General features: G+C 39.8%; 1 protein-coding gene across 9 annotated transcripts in view; it reads right to left on the bottom strand.

Moving 5' to 3' along the window:
* Nucleotides 1-208: 208 nt before the first annotated feature.
* The window catches only part of SATB2 (SATB homeobox 2), a 198,332-nt gene continuing 187,983 nt past the window's right edge, over nucleotides 209-10,557 (bottom strand). For 5 of the 9 annotated variants that reach the window (XM_061608085.1, XM_061608082.1, XM_061608079.1 and 2 more), the window contains one exon: nucleotides 209-3,277. In XM_061608085.1, the coding sequence (XP_061464069.1) occupies nucleotides 2,822-3,277 (456 nt within the window). In that variant the 3' untranslated portion in view covers nucleotides 209-2,821. The remainder of the gene's footprint in view (nucleotides 3,278-10,557) is intronic. The other 4 variants (XM_061608087.1, XM_061608080.1, XM_061608083.1 and 1 more) reach the window with 1 other exon arrangement.

Below are 10,557 nucleotides of genomic sequence, written 5' to 3'. Positions count from 1 at the left end.
TAACATGGACAGGGAAAAATGTACTTGCCTATAACACATTTCTAATAGAAGAATGGGATTTATTTTTGTTTGTTTCAATTCAGGGAGAGGGGAAGGGAAATGGAATGACCCAAAGAATGACTTCACAAATGGGTATGTCATTTACTGAATGTGTTTTATTTCAACAACCAAAAAATTCTAACAGACTAACAATGCACATAAGTTAAAATTTAATTATCACTTAGTGATAACAAAGATCAAGTTGATTTACATGGAAAAAGAACATTTACAATATGTTAATCCTCATTCACATTGTTGATACCGCAATAACACAATTTTTTTTTAGTTTTCTCTTATTTCACAAAAAAGGCGGAAATTGTGCTTTGTTAAGAGGCACTACAAGAAAAGATTCTTTTTCCAAATAGATATTATATGATGAATATTGAATAAATAGACATATATGCATTGTAATTCGCAAAGTTCTGGCAAGACCACAGGCGAAAATGCCCACAGATTCACTTAGAAGAACCACTGCAAAAATTGGCAGTGGAAAAAAAAGGCAAGACTCAGCATTGAAAAAAATACCTACTAATTTTTTTGGTTGAAGTGTTTTTAAAAAACAAACCAATGCTGATGCCATCAAAGAGATGAATAACCTTATGAGTGTTGACCATATTACATATATGTAGTGATTTCAACAAGAGTTTCTGATAACAGATTAAAAAGAGTAACTCAAAACAGAACATAAAGCAGCGCCTACTGAATTTTTGATTAAAGCTGCAGCATACTACAGAAATAAAGGGAGAAAAGTTTAAGTCGGCAAGCCAACTTTTTTTTTTCAAGGATATATGAAATGGATACAGATATGCTGTGGGTTTCAAATATTGATTTTGGAAAAGTCCCTTTAAAAACTCTAGAGGTTACTGAGCAGCTAGAATTAGCTTGTATTGCAACACGTCGTCTCCCTGTATGTTGTTACGTTCTTGGGAACTATCTATACAGAGAATTGTTTTAATGCCTGCCTTTTATACCTTTCAAATATATAAATAGTATTAACAGTTATATATTACAATACCTGTGCAAGAAACATAAAATAGCTTTCCAAGTGATATTGCATGAGGTCTTTGTTAAAAGTTACAAAGCACGTGTCAAAAGGAAGCCTACCAATGAGTTTAAAAATCCAAATAGCCACCTAGACACATAAAGAAGAAAGTCAAAATATCATTTTTTTAAAAAATGTGGAGGAACAGCAACACTGCTGGTGTCACCACGGCTTCAAAAACCTGTTGGAAACTATAGTAAATTGCAGCTTTAATGCTTGAACTATTGAAGAGTCAGTCAGCATTAGTTCTGCTTTATGTAATGGAATTGCTATGCTAGGTCGCTGGGAAAAGGTTTCAGTTTATGACAAGTAAGTGACTACACGGAAATTTCTTGGTTTGCTCTTACTACCCAGAACTGCAGCAAGTTCAGAAAATGTGTTCCCACCAAGTCTGTCATGCACCGCATGAAGACCATACCTTGGGAGACCGTTGGCTGACAATGTTTCGTCTCATTGAGATAATGAGCCTTAAGACTCGAAATGCAGCACACACACAAAATTAAAGGAGGTACAGAAGGAAATTCAGCACCAGAGAACCGTCAGACCCTTTGACTGATTAAGAACTAATCAAACTTGCCCAGAGTGATAGATGTGATATAGTTTTATGATTTCATTTGTGAAAGCTTTCTTGAAAAGCAATTTCAGCATATATAATGAATAATTTCCCTACACATTAATATCAGACAAACACTAGAGGAGCAAAGGAACAAGAACTGCAGCTGCACACGCCCCACTGAAACTGACAGCAGTTGCACAGCAACAGTGTAGATGGTCTGCACCTCCAAAACACATACCACTAAAAAATGGGACTCAATGTATAATTCCACACATTAAATTTCATAAAAGCAACTTTTCATAAAGACCATTCTAGTAAGCAAATTCTACTGTGCACTGGTTTTTTTCACTGCAAAGTCCATGAAAATTCATCCGTTTGCTACAGAAATTATAAAGAACAAAACATGCTCCATGACTTGAAGTGTGCATCGTGTACTAAAGTTTTTTAAAGTTACTAGGTTTGGGATTTTATTTGTTAAGGTGCCCTGATTTTGTCCCCCATTTTCTCTCAACTTCTCGCTCACTTTTATTTTTTGGCAGTGTTGCTCTAGGATTTTAAACGCATACCTCAAAAATTACCCATTAAGCTGCCAAAGTGGAAGCCACAATAAGAATTAAAAAATATCAGGGATAAACAGAAAATAAATAGGTATTTCAAAATAGTAACCACACCCTGAGAGCAGGCAGCAGTTAATCTAAAAGCCAAAGCAACTCATTGTGAAGTGGTTTTTTAATACATAAACAAGACTCATCTTTTAACGAGCTCATTTCACAGTCTATACTTTCAGATTGTAAAATTATGTCCCATGAAAAGTTCATATATATATATTTTATACATATATAAAATATATATACAGACACATATGTTGTTATCATTTCCTTCATTGATTTCATAGGTCTGTTTCTTCCTGTAACTTGCTAGAGGTTCCTTTCACAAGTGCAAGGTTAATGATGATGTAATCATACATGAATTACAATTAACATTGTCTCAGTCAAACATAAAATTAACTCAAGTGCCTGTTACAAGGGAATGTCTGATTGGGCTATGCAAAATAATCTTTCAATTTGCACATACTCTTATGTGCACTGAAAAAACCCAAAACACGTTTTTTTTAAAAGAAAAAAGGAAAAGGGGAAAAAAAGGAGCTCGGATCAATGTATTGCTTTGCCTTTGATGTTTTCACATTATCTCTGGTCAGTTTCTGAAGCGGTTGCCTTGTTTTTTTCAGGATTATCTTCTTCAGTTTCCACTTTGTACATTTCCTCAGAACCCTCCTCACTGTCATTCTCCTCTGACTCAGTCAGCAGCTCCTCATCTTTGTATTCTGCCACATCCACCACAGTTCCCATGTGCTCTTTTAGCTTCCCATGGTGTTTTACATGGTAACGCTGGTTCTGGAAGAATTTGATGATGGTGTGTTTAGGCAGATCCAACTGAGCAGATAAAGTGTGGATGGCCTCCTGATCTGGATAGAGCCCAACATCATGGATGAAACTTTGAAGGATGCCCAAAGCCTCTAAAGAAATTTTAGTACGGGATCTTGTTTTTTTGGTACATGTGTCCTCCACGGGTGGGGGTGGAGCCTCTTCTCTTGGAGGTGAGTTTTCCTTTGCTGGCTGGGATTGCTGTCTATGAAGTACCTGAAAAATAAAAATAAAAAGCATACTTATTTAGAGGAAGTCTTCCATGACCCAAAACGTCTGTGTAATAAAACTGATACATTATTATATTTATTTATTGGTTTCAAAAAAAAAGCCTCAAAGCAACTTACAAATACATGAAACACCAACCAGCTTGTCAGTCATTTAAAACTAAAAACACCAAAAGAGTACACCCTTGTCCATTCTAGCCACATCTTCATAACGCTAACAAAAGTCCCTAAAGCTATGCTTCCCATTCACTTTTTCTTCTCGTTCGATCCCTTCTGTATAATGCAAGTCTACTAACAAAGAGGAAGTGCACACTTTCGTGGGCTGGGGATCCTCTTTCCATGGAGGAGGAGCACACTCCTTTTCCGTCTTCCACACGCAAGGTAATGGCTGCCGTGAACGCTCCACACGTAAAGCCGTGTCTGCAGATGGGCCCAATCATGCAATGCCCCCTCCTTTTTGGGGGGTCAAAGAATTGTGAGACTCAGGTTTACATATTAACAACTTTATCCGTGGACCCCATGCAGACATTACATCCTGTTTAAAAGATGTTTTAAATTTGTATATTTGTTTTTGATGTTTTTAGTTACTGTAAACTGCCCAGAGAGCTTCAGCTATGGGGCGGTATACAAATACAATAAATAAATAAATAAAATTTGTTGGTCAGTGGGTGGATTGCCCACTTGCTCATCATGCAGAGGAGCCACTGTCCAGAGAAGCATATAAACTGGTCCTAAAGAGTCCAGCTACGTTGGTCCTTGATGGAAACTCTCTCTGTGTGTATGTGTGTGTGTTGTTGGAGGTTTTTTCCTGACTTGTTTTATATCCAGTGAATGGTACAATATGTGAATGAGGGTAATAATGCTGGCGTGATTGTCCTGGAAGCCCTTCTTACTGTAATACTCTGTTGACTGTATCTGTGTCCATGCCCGGGTGGAAGAGACTTGCACTCATGCAGTGGGGTTTCCTATTCTTCTCCCTCTTACCCTCTGCATGCCCCCCAGAACTGGTCCCGAGACCCTTGGGAGACCCTTCTGAATAGATTGGGGTGCACAGAGCCACAGCAGGGAGACGTCTTGTTACATGAGCAAAGCTCCACTTGAATAACATTGGATTCAACTCTATGATAGCCTTAACATTTCCAGAGAGATCAGTGTTTCATTGTAGGACTTTCACAAAAAAAATATTCTAGCTTTAAGCATAGTGATGCCAGGTCTCCGGCAAATGGCCAGAGACTCCGGCCCCACCCTTGCTTTTCTCACCTCTGGCCAGAATTGCCCTCATGTTGTTTAATCTCCGGTTTTCAGCTGGAGTCTCTGATTTTGGGGGGGGGCTTCAGCTCTCCGGCTTGCACCCCTTAATCTCCAGACTCTCAGCTTCAATTTAAAAAAAAAAGTTTCTAGGTGGTATGGTTCCCGAGATATACACCAAAACATCAACCGCCGCCCCCACACGGCTGTTTTTTACAGATCTCTAAACAATTCCTTGCTCTGGCTACAACTCCCATTAGGCCAATCCAGTGGCCATGCTGGCTGGGGTTGATGGGAGTTGTAGTTTTAAAAAGTAACTTTTCAAAGCTCTGGCTGTAACCCGGCCCTTTCAGGATTGTAGCCAATGAAGCCAGGGTTGTGACTTGTTGATCCAGGCATGCCTAGGCTTAATTTCAATGTCAGAAAATGGTGGCTTTAAGATTTTTGCAGTCTGCGTAAGTAATATGGCTTAACGGTTTTTTTCCTCTTCTGTCCAAGAGTCAGACCCTGGGTTATGAAATATGAAAGTATTTAATCCAATATCTGCTTTTCTGGGAGTAAAGCAATTCCAATAATCCCATGTACCTGGAGTAAACCCCATTGAACTCCATTAGGACTTACTTTTGAGTAGACATTGTTAGGATTGTGCTGTAAATTAATGGGACTTATGAGTAAACATAGCGCAGACTTGTGTTTGTGTTGTAAATCTTTCTCTCCCCCTCCAACCCTATTTTTAAAGAAATTAGGCAGGGTTTATCACAGTTTTTATTATGTAGGAAACAAATACTGATTTTTTAAAAAAATGAATAAAGTTTATTTATTTTTATTTATTTATTATTTGATTTATATTGCGCCCTTCCTCCCAGCAGGAGCCCAGGGCGGCAAACAAAAGCACTAAAAACACTTTTAAAATCATAAAAACAGACTTTAAAATATGTTCAAACAAAACATCTTTAAAAACATCTTTAAAAGTTTTAAAAACATATTTTTTTAAGAAAAGGTTTAAAAAACATATTAAAAAGCAATTCCAACACAGACACAGACTGTAATAAGGTCTCAACTTAAAAGACTTGCTAAAAAAACAAGTTCCTTATCACTTCGGGGTACAGTTTTCCCTGGTTGAGTAAGCCCCATTGAATACATTGGGACTTGTTTCTGAGTAAACAAATATAGGATTGCACTATAAATATCTTTACAGGTTGTATAAATAATAAACATATTTGATAGTCATGCTTATATAAATATTTTCATAGAATCATAGAATAGTAGAGTTGGAAGGGGCCTATAAGGCCATCAAGTCCAACCCCCTGCTCAATGCAGGAATCCAAATCAAAGCATTCCCGACAGATGGCTGTCTAGCTGCCTCTTGAATGCCTCCAGTGTTGGAGAGCCCACTACCTCTTTAGTAATTGGTTCCATTGTCGTATGGCTCTAATAGTTAGGAAGCTTTTCCTAACTGGCTTCTTGCAACTTGAGCCCATTATTCTGTGTCCTGCACTCTGGGACAATTGAGAAGAGATCCTGGCCCTCCTCTGTGTGGCAACCTTTCAAGTACTTGAACAGTACTATCATATCTCTCCTCAATCTTCTCTTCTCCAGGCTAAACATGCCCAGTTCTTTCAGTCTCTCCTCATAGGGCTTTGTTTCCAGTCCCCTGATCATCCTTGTTGCCCTCCTCTGGACCTGTTCCAGGTTGTCTGCATCCTTGTTGAAGTGCAGAGACCAGAACTGGACGCAGCACTCAAGATGAGGCCTAACCAGTGCTGAATAGAGGGGAACTAATACTTCACGTGATTTGGAAACTATACTTCTGTTAATGCAGCCTAATATAGCATTTGCCTTTTTTGCAGCCAAATCACACTGTTGGCTCATATTCAGCTTGTGATCAACGACAATTCCAAGATCCTTCTCACATGTCGTATTGCTGAGCCAAGTATCCCCCATCTTATAACTGTGCATTTGGTTTCTTTTTCCTAAGTGTAGAACTTTGCATTTATCCCTGCTGAATTTCATTCTGTTGTTTTCAGCCCAATGCTCCAGCCTATCAAGGTCCCTTTGAATTTTCTTTCTGCCTTCCACGGTATTAGCTATGCCCTCCAATTTTGCATCATCTGCAAATTGGATAAGCATGCTCTGTACCTCCTCATCCAAGTCATTAATAAAAATGTTGAAGAGCACTGGGCCCAGGACCGAGCCCTGTGGTACCCCACTCATTACTTCCACCCAGTTTTGTCATGCTGTGTCCCTATAAGTATCCAATTGCATACTATGGTTGTACAATACTTCCTTTACATTTTAAGTATGCCTTGGGGTAGTCATGGTTCTCCATTGTTTTCATCCTGAGGGGCAGATAGGCTGAGAGATGGTGAGTAGCCCATGGTCACCCACTACAGTTTATAGCTCATTTCCATTTTGAAAAATTAATTAAAACAATTTCCATGCAGGCAAAATTTATTAAGTGGATTCACACAACACGTGTAAAGCATATCCAACTCGCATTTAAAGCGCATGACTTCCCCTAATGAATTCTGGGAAGTGTCATTTCCCCCTCACAGTTATAGTTCTCACCACTCTTAACAAATTGCAGTTCTCATGATTCTGTGGTGGGATTCATGTGCTTCAAATGGGTGTTGAATGTGCTTTACATGAATGGTGTGGTTCTGCCCTAGGTATGATGTGCATTCAAGAGTGAATTGAAAAGAACAATTTTAAAAGATACTTCTTACTCTTACTCATTTCTCAAACCTCTTTCTGAAGGGTCAAATCTGTAAAAAAAGTTTGGAGCAGCCACGTTAAAAGATAAGGGCAGGGTATTCCAGGCAGGGGGTTGCCAACCCTGCTAGGATATGGATGTCTTTGCAAAAGAACCCTAGTCAAGGTTTACCAACAGCACAATCCAAACTATATCTACTTAGAAGTCAGTCCTGTTGAGTTCTATGGGGCTTAATCCCTTAGTAAGTGTGTTTAGAATTGCAGCCTTCAGGAGCATCCATCTTTACTCCCCAAAGCTCCCATCTAACATCTCCACAACACTAGGCTCCTTTGTCCCTGCAGTGGCCTTCTGGTGACTGGCCTGGCCTGAAGGCACTTAACCTTTCTTGCTGAAAGCAAGTAGGCTAGATTAAATGTTCCCTACCCAGGCTCCATCTTTTAGCTAAGACTTCTATCTTAATTTCCAATCAGATTTTTTTTAATTGTATGCTCCAAGCAACTGTGATTGATGCTTAATGTATCATGCTTAATGACATCACTCGGGCCCGCCCCGTGACATCACTCGGGCCTGCCCTGTGACATCACTAGGGCCCGCCCTCAAAACAGAGGAATCTGTGAGGAAGTCTGTAACATGTTACATGAGGATTCCATAACATTACATGTGTATCAATACTGTACTAAAACAGCAGATTTGAATTCAGAACTATTTCCTAAAAATCATTAAATAAAACCTCCAGGGAAATATACCTTTGGATGATGGGATGAAATTTTATTAGAAATACATAATTTATTACAGACTAAAAGAAGGAATATAGTAGGGATGGGAGGGAATTCGATTTGGTTTGCATTTCAAGCCAAATTTATCAAATTTGCACTTTCTGAAACAATATGATAACCAAAATACAGCCTTTGAAATCCACACTTATCCAAATTTTGCAGTGCAGTTCTCTAACCAAGCAATGTTTACAAAAATGCATATATTGAAAAAGAAATGCAGAAAAATGAATATGTTGGTGAAAATAACATTAAAAATGCAGTATAATAGGATAAATTGCTTGCAAAAATGTGTGCCTTGGTCAAAACAGCATACAAAAATGTATTTATTGGGAGAAATTCACACTAAAATGCTGAAGAATTTTCATGAGGATTTTTTTTGTAAAAAAAACAGCAAATTGCTGCAGAAATATGGAGAACCGAATTTAAGATCAGAAAAATAAGAAGCTGAGAGGACTGAAACTGACAGATCCTTCCATCCTTAGTATATATATACATACAATTCCTAAAATCCATTATTTTGGAAAACCTAGTTATGTCAATAAAGTATTTGTTCTCTCTTTATTTCTGCATCTCTCTATGAGAGATAAGTTACACATGTATATGTTGTTTAATCACCCTCTAAGCATTGCACAGAGTTAACAATAATGGTTTACCACAGCTTTCATAATTCTCTTTAAACGTAAACTCACAGGGCAAATCAGATGAGGATTTTAGACCTTAATAGACAGGAAAACGTTATAACCCCTGCCGTTAAGAGGAAAAACATGAAACCATTTGTAACGCGGGGTAAGCAAGTATGTACATACACCTGAACCAGGAGAAATGTGGAATTTAAAGTCTTCTCCCCAACTATGAGCCTTGAAGATTCAATAAATATATTTCTTCTTCTGATATGATGGAAGGTGGCTTATGTCCTAATGAATACAACAGTAGCGGAGCCTAGAGAATATAACAAGGTGAAATAAATGTTCTTGGCACTCTGGTTCCCTCATTTCTCAACAATGCCGTGTGTATTTGGCCCCGCGCAACATGCTGCCATCTGCAGAAAAAAGAAGTCCTTCCATTCCCTAACTTCATTAAGCAGCTACATGGTAGGTCCTGTACTCTTCAGGTTTAAAGGCCAGTGTTTTCTTGGGTGATCTGTTTGTTTTAAAGGAACAGACCCTAACCCATCTACAAAAAAGGATGTTACAATTATTTGCTATAAATAAATTGGCTCAGAAAAACAACACGTTAGAGCAACTCTTTCAATTAAAAAGGAGAAGAGAAGAGCCCCTCAAAATGAAAAACATTGACTACCTTGCAACATGCCAGTTATTCACAAGATAATCAGTTATTCTTTTCAAAGTTTTTCGTTTCGTGTTACGTTTCTAAGCTTAATCTAAATGTTTGTACTTTTAACCATGGTGATGGTACTGCAACAGCACGGTGGAGTATGACCGAGGCCTGGAATTTATCTGCACGGTGTGGAGGAGGAGCTGGCACTGGTCCTCTACCATGCTGTTTTACTAACCATGGCTGAATAGATGAAATGAAACTAGAACTAAAAGAATGCAGTCATATAGTGGCTCCCTATAAACAGAGTAGCAGCCCCTCAGCAGGTATAAACAGGCAAAGCTCCACTATCTATCTTGTATTTTCTCTAGGTGATAGCTTCTCAGCCCATATACTGGTGGCAAAGCAGTTGCAAGCGCACTTGGAGGAAGCGGATTATCTGGATCCATTTCAATCGGGCTTCAGGCCTGGGCATGGGACTGAAACAGCCTTGGTCGCCTTGGTAGATGATATGAGAAGGGCGTGGGATAGGGGCGAATGCACCTTCCTTGTCCTCCTTGATCTCTCAGCGGCTTTCGATACCGTTGACCACGTTATCCTCCTGGACTGCCTGAAGAGGTTAGGCATGGGGGGCACTGTATTGCAGTGGTTCCATTCCTTCCTCTCTGGTAGGTACCAAAGAGTGGCATTGGAGGATGAGGTTTCGGATCCTTGGCCTCTCACTTGTGGGGTGCCACAGGGTTCCATCCTGTCCCCGATGCTGTTCAACATCTATATAAAGCCTCTGGGGGCAATCATCAGGAGATTTGGGCTGCAATGTCATCAGTATGCAGATGACACGCAGCTCTATCTCTCATTTAAATCTTCACCGAGGTTGGCTGTAGAAACCCTGTCCAAGTGCCTGGAGTCGGTGAGTGGCTGGATGGGAAGGAATAAGCTGAAGCTGAACCCTGACAAAACCGAGGTACTGTTTGTGGGAGACAAGGGAAGGCTGGGGGATGTGGACCTGGTGCTCAATGGGGTACGATTGCCCCTGAAAGACCAGGTCCGCAGCCTGGGGGTCATTCTTGACTCCCAGCTGTCCATGGAGGCTCAAGTCTCGGCTGTGAGCCGGGCAGCGCTGTATCAACTCCATCTGATACGGAGGCTGCGCCCCTACCTTCCCAACCATCTGCTCCCACTGGTGGTACATGCCCTGGTCACCTCTCGCCTAGACTACTGTAATGCGCTCTACGTGGGGTTACCCTTGAAAATGGT

Source organism: Rhineura floridana, chromosome 2 (assembly GCF_030035675.1).
Source record: "Rhineura floridana isolate rRhiFlo1 chromosome 2, rRhiFlo1.hap2, whole genome shotgun sequence".
Lineage (NCBI taxonomy): Eukaryota > Metazoa > Chordata > Lepidosauria > Squamata > Rhineuridae > Rhineura > Rhineura floridana.
This window is presented reverse-complemented; position numbering and strand designations above follow the sequence as displayed.